This window comes from Lactuca saligna, chromosome 9 (genome assembly GCF_052625555.1).
Source record: "Lactuca saligna cultivar CGN05327 chromosome 9, ASM5262555v1, whole genome shotgun sequence".
Lineage (NCBI taxonomy): Eukaryota > Viridiplantae > Streptophyta > Magnoliopsida > Asterales > Asteraceae > Lactuca > Lactuca saligna.
Window position 1 is genome coordinate 131,886,230 of NC_136425.1, and position 19,801 is coordinate 131,906,030.

Sequence of the window (19,801 nt, forward strand, 5' to 3'; positions counted from 1 at the left end):
GTTTTCCATCAGATCTGTAGTCATTTTGTAAAACTCATATCTTGAGCTCTAGACCTCAAACGGACCCCAAACTAGTTCCAAAAGTTCAAAATTTTAGTTGAATAACTTTCATAAGAAGGACAATCTCACTGATAAGGACTTTATCTATGGGAAAGAATGGCATCTTTGCTGTTAGGTCTGATCCGGGTCTATTCTGATATGTCATTTTGTTTTCATAATTTCTAAGGCTTGGAAAAGGATCCAAAGTGATTCCAAGTTTCTATATGTTCCTTATATTATTAGTTTATGATATGGAGAAGATTGGGTTTTATTTACAATTATAAAGTGGCTAGAATGGATCCACACTCCAGATCAGTGGGCAGTCACCAGCTTTTGCTAGTGTTGTGATTGTCCACAATGTGAATTTTATATCTGGAGTTTGGGAGATGATTTTCATTCAATTCCAACTCTGAGACTTTCATTTGTATGTGTTTTACTTCTATTAATTTTGGTTTGGACTAATTCTACTCACAAGTTAGGTAGAATTGGCCAACATCACTTGACTGTATTGTTGGAGACAGAAGTGATACACCATTTTGTAAAATTCATATTTAATTCATCTTTTGGAGTTAGAATGAGTTCTTTATAGTTTTGGAATCCTGAGCAATCATAGTTTCCTATAAAATTTATTTAAAGCTATGTTTCTGTTTTAGATTTTGGATTAAATCCCTTTTAAACAGCAAGTCTGTTTTAGAGACCTTGCTGTGACTACTCTTTTCTCAACTCATAGCTTCATTACTTCTCCTTTCTAACCTTTAGTCCTTCTTAGGTGGGGTTTTGAAGTTTGCTCAAGCTTGGTAGAATTATTTGATTCTTAGCTATCCTTACTACTCACTCAAGGTGAGTTCTCTCACACCGTTGTATTGATGATTGTGTTTGCTAGTTAGCTCGTGTGTGATTATTTGAATTTATTATAAAAGCATGCTATATAAGTATTGTTTTAATTCGTACATGTGCACTGTATGTAACTAATCATGGATATGGGGACACCACCAAAGGATACGGATTTACCGGTGCGGTGGGTAGGTAAGATCACCAACGTAATACTCATCGTGAGGTGCGGTGATTAGGGCCAAGTGATACGGGATCTTCCCGGTGCGGCTCAAACCTACAAGTCCTTCTTGTATTACTAGCGTTGATTCGTTCTTTGCCCTTATTATTAAAACTATAATTGGAAAATGGATTAGGGTTAGTAAATATGAATGTTAGTACAATGTCTGTGTTTGAATTCACTAAGCTTTGTGCTTACGGTTTCCCTTATAACTTTTCATGTGTTAAGATTAAAGAGGCTAAGGCTTGACATGGAGCACCGGGACATCACTACTAGTTATTTTTGTTGGGACCTTATTATTATTATTACCTCTGCACTTATTTTATAAGATTATTAAGTAGATGGATTATGTTATGACTATTTCAGTTGTTTTAATACAACTCGGCGAGTCTAAGACAATCTTCTTAGATTCAAGAACAACTCGTCAAGTTGTTCATACAACTCGGCGAGTCGGATGCAGATAGCCTGAGTTTTAGAATCGAATGGGAACTCGTCGAGTTTATGCCATACTCGATGAGTAGCAGCGACCAAGGTTCAGAAATGAGAGTAGGGACTCCGCGATTTGGCGGCCCAACTCGACGAGTCAGGTCAACTGTAAGTTGACTTTGACCAGCAGAGTTGACTTTAGTTCGGGGTAAAAGAGTCATTTTACCCCAATGCAGTTATTAGTATTTGATTGAGTGTATTTGTGGAATTGTAGCCGGGGAGATACCGGAGCAGCAGCAGATAGCTTCCAGAGCCATACACTCAACAGCCAGATCACGAGGTGAGTTTCCTTTCAGTAGGAACGGGTCTAAGGCCACAATGTCGTCCCGTATAGTTAGTAGTAGTTTCCGGACTTTGGTCCGATGCAGATTTTAGTATGTTTGATGCCTTCATGGCTCAGACAGGATTTATGTGTCATGTGTTCCGGGTTACAACCCGATGCAGTATACAGTTTATGTGTTCATGCTACTTGATATGTTTATGCTATGCTATGTACAGTCAGTTCTGGACTTCGGTCCGATGCAGTTAGTTCCGAACTTCGGTCCAATGCAGTTAGTTCCGGATTTCGGTCTGATGCAGGGGGCAAGGCCTCGGTAGTTCCGGACTTTGGTCCGATGCAGAGGGCAAGGCCCTGGTTAGTTCTGGACTTCGGTCCGATGCTGTTTCCGGACTTCGGTCCGATGCAGTGGGCAAGGCCCAGTATGTGTTTATATGTATTGTATGGTATGTGGTAGTTTGGGGGAGCTCACTAAGCTTCGTGCTTACAGTTTCAGTTTTGGTTTCAGGTACTTCCGCAAGCAAAGGGAAGAGCTCGGGTTGAGGGCATCGCATACACCATAGTTTCAGTTGTCCTGGGAGATGTTTTAGTTTTTCATAAATGTAATTTGATACAGTTTTGACACAGTCTACATAACACTTTTCTATTGTTTTGAGATATTAACGTATGAGTTTTATTTTATGATATTATCTTAGTATTTTTAGTAATTGTTAAACAAAAAATTTTGGGTCTTATTTTGGGATGTTTCACAAAGACCACATTTTCACTAGCTCTGTAGAATAGGTAACCAAAGGATTGTTGTGGGTAGCGATGAAAATACACCTCTCGCTCCGGGGTTCAAGCTTATCATGAGTCTCGCGTCTTACGAAACCCTCGCAACCCCAAATCTTGATGTGGTCTAGTTTGGGTAGTTTACCAGTCCACATCTCATGAGAAGTTTTGGCAACTTTCTTTGTAGGGACCAGATTAAGGATATGGGCGGCAGTCTCTAAGGCATACCCCCAAAATGAGATTGGTAGCGAAGCTCGACTCATCATGGAACGAGCCATGTCCAACAAGGTTCGATTATGCCTCTCAGCCACACCATTCAACTGCGGTGTCCTGGGAGGTGTCAATTGTGAGACAATCCCACATTCCCCAAGATAGTCGAGGAACTCTAAACTTAGATACTCACCACCTCGATTGGATCGAAGCATCTTAATGTTCCTGCCCAATTGATTTTCAACTTCCTATTTAAACTCTTTAAACCTTTCGAAAGTCTCTGACTTATGCTTGATTAAGTAGACATATCCATATCAACTATAATCATCAGTAAAAGTCAAATAATAACGATTAGCATCCTTTGTGGTATGTTTGAAGGGCCTACACACATCCGTGTGTACAAGATCCAACAAACCTTCACCCCTCTCACAAGAACCTGTGAAGAGTGACTTTGTCATTTTTCCAAGTAAGCATAATTCGCAACTATCATCTGACTTTAGTTCAAATAACTCCAATACTCCATCCTTTTGGAGCTGGCCTATGCGTTTCTTGTTTATATGTCCAAGACAACAATGCCATAATGATGCTTTATCCAAGTTATTATCATTAACATAATCAATACACAAAACATTATTTCCTAAGTTATCAACCACAGATACAGTTTCATACACACCATCAAAAGGTAATGATTTAAAACAAAGAACATTATTAAAGAAAGCATTAATCGAAACAACTTCATTATCAAATGAAAAGGTGAAACCTTGTTTATACAATGCATGAAAGGAAATAATATTTTTGCCATTTCTAGCGAATAACAACATTTATTCAAATCTAAATTAAACCCACTACTTAGCGATAAAGTATAAACTCCAATCTTGGTGACAGGTAAAGCTTTCCTATTCCCCATGTCTAAGTTTATTCTTCCATGCTCCACATTCTCACTTCTTCTTAGTCCCTGCAAATCAGAACAAATATAAATACCACAATCGGTATCAAGGACCCAAGAGTTAGAATGGGGTGAGTTATTAGATAAGATAGTGTAAATACCTGTATGGTTGGGTTTAACTTTCCCATCCTTCACATCTTGCTGGTATTTTGGGCAGTTCCACTTCCAATGTGACTTTTCATGGCAATAAAAGCATTCAACCTCTTTTGGGTCAGAAGAAGGAGTGACGAAACCTTTCTTGGTTCCACTTGAAGAAGAGCTAACAAGGGTCCTCGCCTTGGTACCCTTCGAAGAGCTCTTTCTTTTCTTCCCTCGACCTTTCCCGATTGCCAAAACCGGGGCGGAGTTTGGAGTAGGAGTGTTAACAACTGACTTACCCTTAAGACCTGTTTATGCGGTCTTTAGGAGTCCCTGAAGTTTGCTGAGTGTGACCTCTTCCTTATTCATGTGATATGACATGTGGAATTGATCATAGCATGATGGTAAGGAGTGTAAAATGATATATATTGCAAGTTCCTCAAGGAAGTTCACATTAAGCTTCACCAATCGATCCACATACCTTTGCATTTTCTGCATGTGGCTCGTAACGGACTCTCTGTCCTTCATCATGGTTGCTATCATGGAGCAAATGATTTCGTACCTCTCTTTTCGTGCACTTAGATGGTATCTTTCCATCAGATCTGGGTGCGTTTCAAAAGGGTAGAAGTCCTCATAGGACTTTTGGAGTTCCGCTGTCATGGTGGCCATCATGATGCATGCTACTTTGGTAGAATCCCTTTCATGTGCCTGGAAGTCAGCGGTCTCCTGGGGAATTGCAGTGATCTCATCAATCTCCTTAAGCTCCTTATCGAGGACATATTCTTTGTCCTTGTAGCGGGTAATCATCCTGACGTTTCAGATCCATTCATTGAATTTGGATCCATCAAAAGTAACTTTCCCACACAAGTTCATAAGGGTAAAGGAGCCATTAGGATTAGAGCCAGAAGCAGCATTGTTTGAAGACATCTAAATGAAGAGAACAAGATTAGCTTAGATATTAAAAGAGTCCTTAATAAAACACCCAAATGTAATATTAAGGCTAGGATCCAATCACAATATATTATAACTTAGAAGAGGTATGTCGTAATCCAAACTATAACAAATTTGAAAGGTAGGTGAATGACGATTCACCGATTTCCACCATGAGAAACGAAATACAATTATTAGGTTTTTAATTGGTTATTAGAAATTCATAGATTCTTTGAGATTCATTGAACTTTTCAATGGCATGTTTCAATCTCGAGTGTGCCCTCCAAGTTTTGTGACTAGGATATCGAGGATCACAAAACGTGGTGTGAAGTAACCATGCAAATCACTTGGTACCCTTAAAGTTGATCACTTAATCGATGTGCCAGGAAACCACACACGCTCCACTGATACTATGATAAACCTTAATTTACCCTTTACCTACGTTGTTAAGTCCAAGTTAGTATGTCGGTTAACCACACACGCTCCACCACCGACTTAAACAAAGTGTAAAGTGTAATTTCATGGATTAGCACCTTATTCACATTTTTCCTAAAGTAACTAACATTAGGAATTTAATAAAAGCATTTAGTTACTTTATAATATTCATCATACTTTTAATGAGAATTTATAAGTCCTTGTCTTACCCGTTCGGCTAACGACCCTCCACCGATCAAGGAAACGGTGGGTGAGAGTGGACACCCATTAAGTTGCCATTTTATAGGCAACAACCTTATATCCCCTTATAGACCGGCTTCGTGAATGAGGCGTACTAGTGGTAAGACGACTTGATCTTATACATACATATATATATATATATATATATATATATATATATATATATATATATATATATATATATATATATATATATATATATTATTAACTTAAAATATTTATAAAGTATAAGGGTTAAAATTTAACATTTAAAATTCTAAGGGTTGGAACTAAAGTTTATTAAGTAACTTTACATGTTCTAAAACTTGAGGGCAAGTTTTGTAACTTTACAAAACCTTTCACATTCATAACTTATGAGTCATTAAAATGAACACTCTTCATTTTATAACTTATGTCTTCTTTTAATGGCTTTTAACACAAAGAGACATATGGTTATCCATAACTTAAGGACAAGTTATGGACTCCATTAAAACACATAAAGATCATGAATTAATCATATAAACAAGTAACTCCTATGATCTATCAAGAACTCATAAGAACATGAATATTCATATCAACATTTCAAGAACATATGAGCACGTATAATCATGAAAAATTGATATTAGTCATTGTAAATGGATTAGAACAACCATTACACCATCAAAAACAAGTTTTATAATACCAAAATAGTTTAGAGTAATGTTTCTAGTCCATATCTAGCAGCACAAATCGAATTTCTGCATTCTGCATGACCAACTCGTCGAGTGCACTAACAGACTCGCTGAGTTGGTTGCATTTACACTTGGACTCATCAAGTCCTCCCCATGGACTCATCGAGTCCCCTGAGCAGACAACAAAAAACTTGATTTTTAACACTATTTTGCATCAAGTATTCACAAACAAGCCTAGGCTCTGATACCACTGATGGGTTTTGAGCATTCTAACATTTCCTAAGTGTATATGCAACCCTAATAAACCTTGGATCTATGTTTGTCTAAATACATGCAAAATTTGGTTTCCAAGGTTCATAAGCCTATCTAGCATACATGGGGAACTTTTTCCTTAAAAGGATGGCTAGAATTACATACCTTGTAGTTGATTTTGATTCCTTGAAACCTTGAGAGCCTAGCACCCCAAGTGTGATGCCTCAAATGCTTCACACAACACCAAATACTTTTGGACTGACTTTTGAGAGAATACACACTCTAAACATCGGCCTAGCCCTCTTGTTTCTTTGTGTAGCCGATTTTGGTGGAAGTATGTCCCTTATATAGTGTGACACATCTAAGGTTACACCATGTAAACCCTAATGTGTCATGACTCTTCATGTCCATGACCCATGGGTTTGTAACTCCCATGGAACATCCATGGAGCATCCTATGGGTTTAACCCAACTTGATAATCCATGGAGCCTCTTAGCCCACTATACAAGTTATGGATGATTTACATAATCAACCCATATATTTAATTAGTTATGTTTTGATCACTTAATTAATTCTTGATCAAACTAATTAAATAATACTATTAATATATTAGAACTTATAATATATTAATAAACCACAAGTGTTATTTCTCTCATTTAGTCTATCCAATTGCATGGTGCCATGCAACCCAAATGGACCATGTCGGGTCGGGTTAAGTACATACCAGAAATAGCTATGGACTTAGACACCTTATCCAACAATATCACCACAACACCCTACAATATACATAAACATAGCGAGCACCCAATCCTCACTCCTATAGGAAGGCTAAATATCTCATAACTGACCTACCACTCCCACACAACCCATCCATCCATGAAATTTCCACTAATCATGTAGCACTAATGTATGCTAGCTATACATAACGGTGGACCCTATAGACTTTCGAATATCCAATCCTACCCTAAGACCTAATCAATAAGAATAGAACATAAGGCCAAATTAAACATTCTCAGGCTATGAGATCTTAATTATATAAAGTCGTGATGCATACACAAGCAACTACAACAATGATGTCAATCTCATATTAGGAAAACCCTAGGCTAGAAGGCATCATGTAATCGGGCAATTCTATCATGCAATTCTTGAAGATCCCTAGCCTAGTACTAGCAAACTGTTCTAACATATCAATTAATCAAATAACTGTATGGTATTTTGGGGTTTACTTACTGGCCCCGGATGATCGTACACTCTGCATCCTCTTTTACTTATGTTGAAAACCATTTAGAAATTATTTTGAAAATCCTTCCTTAATTTGAGATTGGATTCACACGGGTGTTCCTCCAATTCACTCAACTCAAGGCTTTGATACCAACTTGTAACACCCATAAAAATTCAGGCCAATTTTAAACTTTTCAAAAACATTTAAAACCAATAGATATTAAAAATTTGTTTCCAAAATAGTCTACATCAAATTTTCCCCAGAAACCATAACAAAATGTGAGGAGTTGTATGATCACGCCTTTTCCTTGCCGCGATCCCCAGGTGTACCTGAAACAATAAACTTAAACTATAAGCCCGAAAGCCTAGTGAGTTCCCTCAAAATACCCATACCCACAAAAATACACATATAACCATAAACAACATACTATGGGTCCAGTCAACCATCGGGTTGGAATACCCCAGGACCACAACCAACGGGTTTGAATGCCAACATACTATGGGTCGAATCATCCTCGGGATGGAATACCCTAGGCCCACAACCAACAGGTTGGAATGCCTACACACTATGAGTCCAATCATCCTCGGGATGGAATACTCATGGCCCAAAACCAACAGGTTGGAATACCCATTTCTATTGGCTTTCCCACAAAGCAGATAATCCTCAATCGCCAAACAAACATGTGCACATATATAATAGATAATCACATGACAGTCTATAAACAGATAAACCGATCTAACAAATCATAACAACATAGCAACATCCTATCTATCAGGATACTGATCTAACGGATCATAGCAACATATAACATCCTGTTTACCATGATAATGATCTAACAGATCATACCACATAGCACATAATACCATCCTATCTACCAGGATACCGATCTAACCGATCATACCACATACCACATAATATTATCTTATCCTCTAGGATACCGATCTAATATATCATACTAGCATACATAACCAGATAACAATCCAAAGGGCCGACCTTGGTTCCTTAGAACCTTGAGTATAGTGAGGATAACTCACCTCGCGAATGCCAACTGAAAATATAAAGCTCAACTCTTGGATCACTGCCACAAACTCCACTACCTATAACCAACACATCACAAAGTTCATAAATTCCCAAGATACCCCCAGAAGTCACACAGTCCATCCTCGGTTATAGCCAAGGCTAAAGGTCAAGGTCAACACTCCATGTTGACCTGACTTGTCGAGTGTATCCAGCCACTTGCTGAGTCCATGCATAACTTGTCAACTTGCTCAGTCCCCTGAGCAACTCGTCGAGTTCCTAGTGTTTGTGGCCGATAACTCTCTTACTAACCCGTCGGGTTCCCTTACAACTCCCTGAGTTTGTACATGTCCAAGGGTCGGGAGGACCCTAGCTGACTTGACGAGTCATTCGACTGACTTGCCGAGCCCAAGGCAACCTTCAACGGACTCGCCAAGTCACTTATCCGACTCGCCGAGCCCACAACCATCTTCATCGGATTTGCCGAGTCGACCATGCCACTCACCGAGTCCCTTCACACCTTCATCCATACATATGCTTTTTAAGCCATACAAAGGCTCCAAATTACAGATCCAACCTCCCCTGGCATGCTTATCATGTAAAGTTGCAAACTTTACATGCATGCAAAGCTTTAAGGCCCTAAAATGACAAATCTAAGCTTGCAGTGAAGTCTAACACTTTAGGGAAGGCTCATACTTGCCAAAGCTGATAACTTTATGGATCTAGAGGCCTAGGGAAATCCAGATCTAAAGTTGCAACCCCAGATCTTGACTCAAACACAAGAAACCTTTCCTAAAACCCACACAAAACGAGATTAAAGATGAGATGAGCCAATGAGACAGCCTAATATCTTCCAGAGAGTGTCAACTGAAGTAGATCTTCGCTTCCCACTAGTTCCTAGCTTCAATTTACTTGTTTCCCAAGAGTTCCTCACTAAGATCTCTCTTCCAAGCTTTATCACACCAAAGAAACACACACACACACACAATTTAGGGTTTAAGGGTGCCAATGAGCTTTAAAGGGGACGCTGGGGGAGGCCAATGATCCTTTAAATAGGGTGCATTACCCCGAAATTTAGGGTTTCATCTGCCAGCTCCTACTCGTCAAATCCCTTCTTGGACTCGACGAATAGATCACTAAAACACATTGACCAACCCGCTGCTACTCGATGAGTAGGGCAACCAACTCGTCGAGTAAACCCTGAAATCAAGAAAATTCTTATATAAATCAATACCTGAAAATCGAGGCGTTACATTGGTTATGAGTTTCATCCAAACTCGAACAACTAAAAACCGAGCCGAACCTATAATATTAATAAGTATCTCCAATATAATACAATATTAAATATATGATATATATATATAATTATATTTGGATATGAAAATTTAAAAGGTAATTATTTTGAATTAAATTGGATACTCAATCTTCTACCGTATTAATAAGCTTATAAACATTGAATTGTTTGCTTTTTTTATAATAGTGCACTTTATGTTTTTAGTTTTATAGCAAAATATTTTTTATTTTTATCTCATTTTCAACAATTATAATTAACCAATAGTGATTATTAACCAATAAAATCCATTAACCAAAACCAATATTAATAATATCCATTGTCTACCAAAATAAATTAATCATTTATAGATAGGCTTTATCCAAAAAAAACCAAACCAACACCCCAAAATATGTTAACAATGTTAACAACTTCGCCAACCAAATATGTTGTCAAATCAAATCTAATTCCACATCCACTTCCACATATTAAAATTTTGTTACTCCTAAAAACATATTTTTCTAACTAAAAAAAGTAGCAAACAAATATAGTTTCTTGCTTTTATTTAAAAAAAAATCCAAAAATATATCTTGGATTAGAACGAGAGGTTCCTAAAACGCACTTCTCGTTTATTATAAATGGCCCACACTCAACTGAACACTGGTTCACAGGAATATCAACCCAAACAGATTCCCAAAGCAAAAGGCTTTCATTGCTTATTTATTGCACATAATCTGTTTGCTTTTTTCCTTCAAAGAAAATGGGAACAGAAGGCTCTCCGCGTGATCCTCTTCTTCTTTCCATCAAAGAAGATCCTAACGGCTTCGCTTACATCAACAAAACATCTTCTTTACTAAAATCCACCAAATGGGTTCTAAAATCTGCAATGTGGTTAATCTTCATTTCCTGGGTTACTTTCCTGTTCTTAGTTCCATCAGACTCGGTGAAGCAATTATACACGAAATTGGTTAAGGCTACTTCTGGAACTCTTTTTGGAACTACAGGTAAGCATCGAATTTTAGCGCTTCATCCCTTTTTCTTCATCTATATTTAAGAATTCAGATAAATTTTAAGTAATCTCGAAAATTATAAATTACAGGAAGCATCTTTCTGATATACAGTGGTCCAGTACTTGTCATTGCGTTTCTTGCTATAATTTACCTCGGGATATCTGGGGAAAACGAGGTTCAAGAGTAAGAAGTTTCGTTAAACGTTTAGGGTACTTCAAATACGTTGATCAATGATTATCTTCTTTTCTAAGCTTGTATTATGATTCTGTTCATGTAGGAAAAAGACAAAACACGCAAGTTTTCGCTTATGGACATTCCCGATTATCGTTGATGGACCTTTCGGGGTTGTTACTGCAGCGGAATTGATTGTAATTCTGTTGTTTTCTGTGTATCTCATCTGGGCTATTATCGCTTATACCTTTCAGAACATCAGTCTCTTGCCCTTGTTTGAGATCACCGATGCAGGCAAAAGGTACACACTATGCTTTATATTGGTATTGTTTATTGGGTTTTAATTTTATTCTCAAAGTTTCTGAATACTTTAATACGTACTTAAGTCTATACTTTACCCATCCCAATAAAATTAGAGATTGTAAGACATGAGAGCAAGTACATGTCTACAAACCACGAGACAGAGAGCAAATGCTTGCCACACCTTTTTTGATAGGGCAAAAGATTGCAATCTTGTACGATGACATCATCATGAGTCATATATTACCAATCTAATACATATGTACGATATGGTTTTGTATGTCGTTTCCATGGCTTTAACTTTATTTACTTTGTATATTTTTATTTTGTAGCTTGTTAAATTTCATCACTTACATTTTGTATTTGGTTTTATAAACTTTCAGGAATCTTATATTGCTAGAACTAACAGGACTACGCCTAGGGTTTATCGGATTGATTTGCATGGCATTTTTATTTCTACCAGTTGCAAGGGGATCCATTCTTCTACGACTTATAGATATCCCTTTTGAGCATGCAGCTCGATATCATGTATGGTTGGGGCATCTTACAATGATACTCTTCACTCTTCATGGTCTGTTTTTTGTGATTCCATGGGCAATCGATGGTCGTCTCATAAAAGAAGTGAGTATTAATTTCTCTACTTCTCTAATGAATTAATCATTTTCTTTAAAAAAAACTCAAGAAAAAACATTAACAAAACGGGGTCTTGTAATTTTCGCAGCTTACAGCTTGGCAAAACGTTGGTGTTGCTAATCTTCCGGGAGTCATTAGTCTAGTAGCGGGTCTTTTTATGTGGGTGACATCGCTTCCACCTGTCAGAAGGAGAATAAACTTTGAATTATTTTTCTACACGCATCAGTTATACGTTGTGTTTGTTGTCTTTTTGGCAATGCATGTTGGGGATTTCATTTTCAGTATAGCTGCTGCAGGAATATTTCTCTTTATGCTCGATCGGTTTCTTAGATTCTTTCAATCACGAAAAACCGTGGACATATTATCTGCTAAATGTCTTCCATCCGGAACTGTGGAACTTGTTATTTCAAAACCAGAAGGTAATTACTATTTTGACACTGTTAAAATTTTTCTTACATTTTACCTAACTTGTAATCTATTGGAATATGTAGGGTTACAATACAATGCCCTTAGTTGGGTTTTTCTTCAAGTTCGAGAGTTATCATGGTTGCAATGGCATCCTTTCAGTGTCTCGTCTAGTCCTCTAGATGGAAAACGTCATATTGCTGTTCTCATAAAAGTTCTTGGAGATTGGACAGAGAAACTAAGGGGACATATCTCAAGTGTTCCTGAGGAGGAGCAGGGTGAAACCGATGACCTCCTTCACCCAAATTTCACACTAAAGGCATCCATAGAGGGACCTTACGGGCACGAGTCACCGTACCACTTAACGTACATGCCCTACTCCGTATGCATATGATATAATATGACTAAACAAGTTGTACTGTATTTGACATGCATTAGATTGGAACTGCGACTGATGTCAATAAGACAAAAGTTGCAATTTTTGTCCACCCAAAATGGCGAAACAAGGTGTGGTCGGTGCAAAAGATGTAAACAGCCTCCTCATCCTTATATAAAAAGGGAAAGCTCCATAAAAGTTCTTATATTTTGGTATGGTAATCGATTTAGTACTTGCATTTTTTTTATTCAATTAAGTCCCATAAACCGGCAGTTGTATTCATTTTGACCCTTCTATCCGGTCAACTGGTCATCCACTTTCAAAATTTACACTTTTGGTCCGGATGTTGAATTTTATTACAAATTTGATCTAAAATTTATAGTTTTGGCCCGGATTTCAAATAAGATTTTTATAATAAAAAAGAAAGTTTTTATGTGAAAATATGTTTTTTTTTGTATAAATATGATTTTATAACGTAAAAAAAACATATCCGAAACAAAATTTGGAAGAAAAACGATGTAAACAAACTAAATTTAGAATGAATTTGTAACAAAATTTTGAAATTTTGGCCAAAGTGTAAATTTTGGACCAAATTTGTAATAAAATTTAAATTTTGGGCCAAAAGTGTAACCTTTAAAAGTGGGATGACTTGTTGACCGGGTAAAAGGGTCAAAATGAATACAATTGTTGTTTTTTAGGACTTAATTGAATAAAAAAAATATAAAGACTAAACCGATTATGATGCCGACATCTATGAGGTTTTCCCAAAAAATAACCTTGGAATGATTGTCGGGTCCTATCTTGTCCTGTCTAACAAAAATTGCCATATTTCATAAAATGATCATGGTATACAAGTCGCTTACTTGTAAATAAAATACTTTTTGTTAATTTATTAATAGATGACTGTTCTTGTTGTTAGGTATGAACATCTTATTTTAGTTGCGGGTGGAATTGGAATTTCACCGTTCGTGGCTATCATGAGTGATATTCTTAATAGAATCCGGGACTCTAAACCTTGTTTGCCTAGAAATGTGTTGATAGTTTGGGCGGTTAAAAAGTCCGATGAGCTTCCACTTCTGCATTCACTTGACATGAACTCACTCTGCCCGCATTTCTACAATACACTAAATCTCGAGATTCAAACCTACGTCACTAGGGAATCAGAACCCCCATTGGTATGTTTGTTGGGCCAACTTTGTTACCTAGTACAATACATAACAGTTATATATTGGACTAAGACTGATGTCAATAGAACAAAACTATCAAGTATTTGTCCCACCCAAGAAAGTGGGACTCGAACTCGGTCTTGATCTATTATCTGTGAAAATGACGTAAATGCCCTCATTCTCATAATCGAAGATAGCCCTACAAAGCTTGTCCAATCTTATCATTGTCCTATGTAACAAACACAAACTTTAAACTTTGGTACTACTTGATATGGCGAGATCAAAGAATGAATGGAATGGAACGTTCCATTGTAATGCAAAAAAAAAAAAAGTTGTTTTTTTTGTGCGATGGAATAGAATGGAATGGAATCCTTTCATTATGTTAATTTTATTTCTTTACAAGTGCTTTTTTTTCATTCCATGGTATGGAAAGAAAAAAAATGTAAGGGGTGTTTGGATTAGTTTTTTAGCTTATTGCTTATAGTTTATTTGTGGTGGGAATAAGCAATAAACAATAAGCATAGGGAGAGATGCTTATTAAAATTAGCTTATTTAGGTTAATAAGTTGGATTTTATCCAAACACTCAAATTAACTTATTGTGGGAATAAGCAATAAGCACCTCTTTTTTTCCTATCAAAACATCCCCGTAATATAACCATTTTTGTTCATAAAATTTTGAATTTTCTTACATACGGATAAATTTTTTATTTATAAAATCATTGATTTTAATTGAATTATATTTATATTTTTTAAAAGGAACTAGAAAATATATTTTTATTATGATATTTTTCGGTTTAAGTGATCTTATATCATGTCAAAACTATATTTATATTTACATATAATATAAAAAAAATTCATATGAAAATGCATTGTATACCTAAAGGCTAACCACACTTGATCATGGAATGTAATGACTCATTCCATTATCTTCCATATAACATTACTTTGGCTATTTGTTTCCTTCTTCATTCCATTCCATCCAACCAAACAGACCCTTAATATAGTTTTTTTTTCTTCAATTTTCTTTCGGCCAACATCCCAAATTCTAAACTTTGATCTTTGACCACAGGAAGAGGGTAAGGTACCCGAGTATGTGAGCTCTTCTGTCTTCCCTACTCCTACCCATGGTGGCATGTCTACTTTGGTTGGAACGGGAAGCATAATATGGTCTGGAGCTTACATGGTGGTCTCCACACTCGGTTTCATTGTTCTCCTCGCGATGTTAGACATGTTTTACATCAACCCTTACAAGATATCATATTGGTGGTACAAAGGGCTTCTATTCACCATATGCATGGCTGCAAGTATTATTCTCTTTGGAGGCTTCGTGATCGGTTTATGGCATCTTTGGGATAAAAAAACCTCATTCGAGAAAAACAAAAACTCCGAAGATGAAAAGACAGTTGGTGGCTTACAATATTACGAGTCTAATGTGCACAAGAATTCTTCACGTCGCGATTTTGTCAATAACATAAAATATGGTCAAAGACCGGACTTCAAAGGTAAATATTACCAATTTTGTTGACTTAAAATAAATTTGTTGACATTCTTTTTGTAAATACAGAAATATTTGGAAGCATGGCTGAGCGATGGGGGAATGTTGATATTGGGGTGATGGTGTGTGGGCCTACAGCTCTTCAAACAAGCATTGCTAAAGAGTGTAGATCAAAGAATTTTGGGCGGATTAGTGGTGAGCCGATCTTCCATTTCAACAGCCATAGTTTCGATCTCTAAGTATTGTAAGAAGATGGTTGCTATACATATGGCTTAATTTGGACTCGGCCTTCGAGTAATGCAAATATTACCAAATTTCAATGCTATATACAACTTCAAATGCATTGGAGATATGGAGATTTGTAACTTTATGGTCGAAACTTGGCTGTTTCTGTATATATAAAATGAAGAAAGTATAAAATTAGAAAGACTAGGATCCGTAGTAGTATAGTGAGACTAGGATCCATACTAGTAATAGTGTAAGTTGAGTTAAGGTGCTTTCATGTTATACCATTATAATGTAAATTTTGATGCAAATATATGAATATGTTATTATACTTGCCTTTTTGCCATTAAGACATTTGTAAAGATTGTGTTCCTTTATGTTTACCCTAGCAGTTAGGTCTTAACTTTAAGCATGAACATCGTCTTCCTTGGTTTTGAGGCGATTTACAAGTTGGTTGTAGGATCGGTTGATGAGATGTCAGAAAGATGGTGTTTACCCATTTTGTTTAATACTAGATTCTGGAACAACCAAAAAACACAAATACACTTTAACCTGAAATACAATGTTTACTAACAATGGCAAAACTATATCTAAAATGCAACGTCCCAAATAGTCTCCAAATTTTGAATAACTTGTCTTGAGCTAATGCTTGATTAAGATATAGGAAATACTAATATCCCACAAAATTTATCATAGTTAAATAATATCAGGTTTTGTATGATCCAATTGTTATTTTGCCTTTACATTTTGTTAGTAATACAAAACGTCCATATCTTGAAAACTAACAAAGTTTCCATAAATATCATACGTATTAATTACATGTTCTTAAGGCGCACCTAATATGATCATGAATCATGATTATTGTATGAAGGTGGGATCGTATTAATGTCAGATATTTTTCAAACTTCTTAGGATAAATTACATGAATGGTCCCTATGGTTGGGGTAATCTGCACACTTGATCCCTTACCTTTTTATTTAGCTCGGAAAGGTTCCTATAATATGTTTTTTTACGTCTTTAGTCCCTTACCGACTGAAATTCACATTATTGCCCTTAAAGATATTTTTTTTAATATTTTAATTATGATTATTTATTACTTATTATTAAAAAATGATAACTAGCTTTGTGATCCCACACAACCTCCTATCCTTGCCTTTTCTCTTCCGTCAAACCCAAGCCTTTTATGAGTTAGTTGCTTGGGCCTTGGAGTACCCAGGCTTCTCAGGTTTTTTATTTGTTTTTTTTATCTAATAATTAATTGGTTAGGTTCAAATATGTCACCCAATTAGTGATGTCTCTATATTTCGTCCAATTTATATTTTTTTGTACATCTAGAGACTAGAGTCGGACCTCAAAATTGAATATATGATAGCTTAGGAAAAAAAATGACTAGAAAAACCTAATAAATGCTTAAATCTTGTACTTATGAGTTGTGGTGTACACATGAACACAACACATATTGGTGAAGGGGGTGTGAAAAAACCGATGAAAACTAAAAATAAATTAGAAATCAGAGCCGAAAAATCAAACTATCCCTAAAATTGTCAGTATGGTGTTATTGCTCCTTAGAAACTAAAAATTTCAGTTCGATTTCGTTTTAAGCAAAAAATCAAAAAAGCCAAACTGATCCCTTTTGTTTTTAACATACATCAAATATGTATAATGTATAATATTTATTAGTTAATTGTGAGAGATTTTGATTGTATGTGCTAGAAAAACATAAGTAATTATTAAAAGTCACTAAAACAGAAAAATCATAAAACCAACAACTGAATTGTTTAAGCTTTTGTACTACTTGACAACGGGAAGTTTTATCTTATCTTCATACTCTTATTTATAGATAAAACATTTTTATGCAGAAAGTAAAGACATGCAAAAAGGCAAGACTTAACCTTGCTATGAATCAATATACGACAAATACATAATCGTACTGTCACACCCCCAAACCATACGGCGGAAACGTCCGAGGGTGGATGACTTTATTCGTAGTATCACAACACATGCATTATAGTAATCAAAGTATAAACAACAATTGTATTAAAAAGTGTAAGTTTATATATGTGTTCAATCATAGTATATTGACGAAAGAGTTATAGCAAAACATAGAAGATTTGACTTAAAACAACTCAATCTTCTCAAAAGCTCGGGGAGTACTTGTTACTGATTCACTGAGAATACAAGTAATTTGAAAAGATAGTATCAACATAAAGTTGTGTGAGTGCATAAATATTTATGTTTTGAAAGCATGTTTTCTGTTCTTTAAATATGTAAATTGTTCCCAGAAAATCCTATATTTTGTAATGTATATGAAACGTAGTTTTAATCCCATAAGACCCTTCTATTTTGTAACGCATTGTTCTATATTTATATTCCTTTGTAAAACCTATAAAAGTGAGTGTGCATGGCTCCACCAACTGTTATTGTATACTGTAATGTACTACTGTAAATTGTATCTTTGTAAAACTGGTACTGTGAAAACGTACTCATGTTTTAGTTAATTATACACTAATCGTATTGTTAATATCTTTTTAATGAGTTATTATAACCATACTATGACTAGATGACCTAAAACAAACGCTTTGAAGGCGTTTAAACTGTTGATAACAATTATCACTCGTAGGCGTGTATGCCCGACTGTAGCTACCAGCCCGACTGCGGGGTTGTCAATCCCAATATAGATCCATACACACTTGTTTCGATCCCTAACTGGAGATTTTGCTTATAATATTAGGACTTTAACTATGTTGTTTAAATGAATAAACAACCTGAATAAGTTGACTCATAAAAAACATATAGACGTTACGTGTATAATAGTAATGAAAACCCAATCATTCTGAAATAAATGATTAATAGTATGTTCCTTGTTTAGTATACTTGAAATGTATTTGTAAAATTGTATATCCTTGTTTATTATTGAATCAAGCCCATGTTCTTGTAAAATAATGTACTCTAGTATACTTGGATTGTAAGTTAGTATTCTTGCATCATAAATTATACATATTATAATTTATATGTACTTTCTGTAAAGATACTAATTGTTCATGAATGCAACCCCTTGTTCGACATGTTACAAAGGATATTGAAACTGAAAGAAATAACCTTGATATTTATATGCATACACACACACACACACACACACACACACATATATATATATATATATATATATATATATATATATATATAACACTAAAATTTAAACGACATTTCGGACAAATAACCGATACCCTAAATCTACATCCAAACAAGGAAAATGAAATAAAGTGAGTTATCAGTCCTAAACCCTTTAAATCTTATATATATATGATTGTTTGGGAAAAATATAAGCTTGTAAAACATTTTGAAGAGTTTAACATTTTAAAATACTTTTGATGACTTGATGTGATTTTAATACAATTTGAAACCATTTGATTTGAAGATAACTAAAATCCATTTTATAAGATATTTGAAACCATTTGTTGATAACACAAGATCATTATGTTAGACTTGTATCCCCCCCCCCCCCTGCCCCCTTAAAACTATAAAAACTATGAAAATACGGGGGTATGAACTCACCTTTTGGAAGGTGATTTCAAATGATGATTTAGTATAGGATGTTTAGTTCCACAAGTGAAATCTCGTAGAAAAAGAGGTCCTATATAGCAATTTGTATAACATATATGCATCCAATTAGCTAAAGCAATCATATGAATGATTGGAAACTGGACTAATTTGTAAGTATAACTTACAAATTGGAGTGTTAGAAGCTAAAATGAAATCTGATAGGTGTTCAGGGCCAGGAGGTGTTCATGGCCATGGGTGTTCACGGCACTATGTTCTTGGAGAAATGAAGAGCATCTGATGATCCTAGGCTAGATTCTAAAAAGATTAAAAGGTTTTCAGGTGGTTGTTCTTCTTGTTCTTCACATGTTCTTTGTGTTCTTCATGAAAACTGTTAGATCTTATGAAAAACTAGTGATTTAACACTTGAATATGATGAGAGAGGATGATCTTAGCATGTTCTTGAGGAGAGAGGTTGTTCTTGGCTGGTGATACTTGAGAGAAAGGGTTGAAATTGTGTTTGAAAGTGTAGAAATGAGCTAAAAGTCGGCTGAAATCTATATATATGCGAGGGTTCACAGCCATTAACCTCGTTTACGGTCTGA

General features: G+C 35.7%; 1 protein-coding gene across 1 annotated transcript; it reads left to right on the forward strand.

Annotated features, from left to right (window-relative positions):
• Window positions 1–10,526: 10,526 nt before the first annotated feature.
• On the forward strand, window positions 10,527–15,989 carry LOC145017240 (ferric reduction oxidase 7, chloroplastic-like). Its single transcript, XM_078975301.1, has 9 exons — window positions 10,527–10,878; window positions 10,974–11,067; window positions 11,162–11,356; window positions 11,739–11,976; window positions 12,077–12,407; window positions 12,480–12,759; window positions 13,689–13,944; window positions 15,006–15,438; window positions 15,501–15,989. The coding sequence occupies exons 1-9, from the start codon at window positions 10,635–10,637 to the stop codon at window positions 15,668–15,670; spliced, it is 2,241 nt and encodes a 746-aa protein (XP_078831427.1). The 5' UTR covers window positions 10,527–10,634; the 3' UTR covers window positions 15,671–15,989.
• The last annotated feature ends 3,812 nt before the right edge of the window (window positions 15,990–19,801 follow it).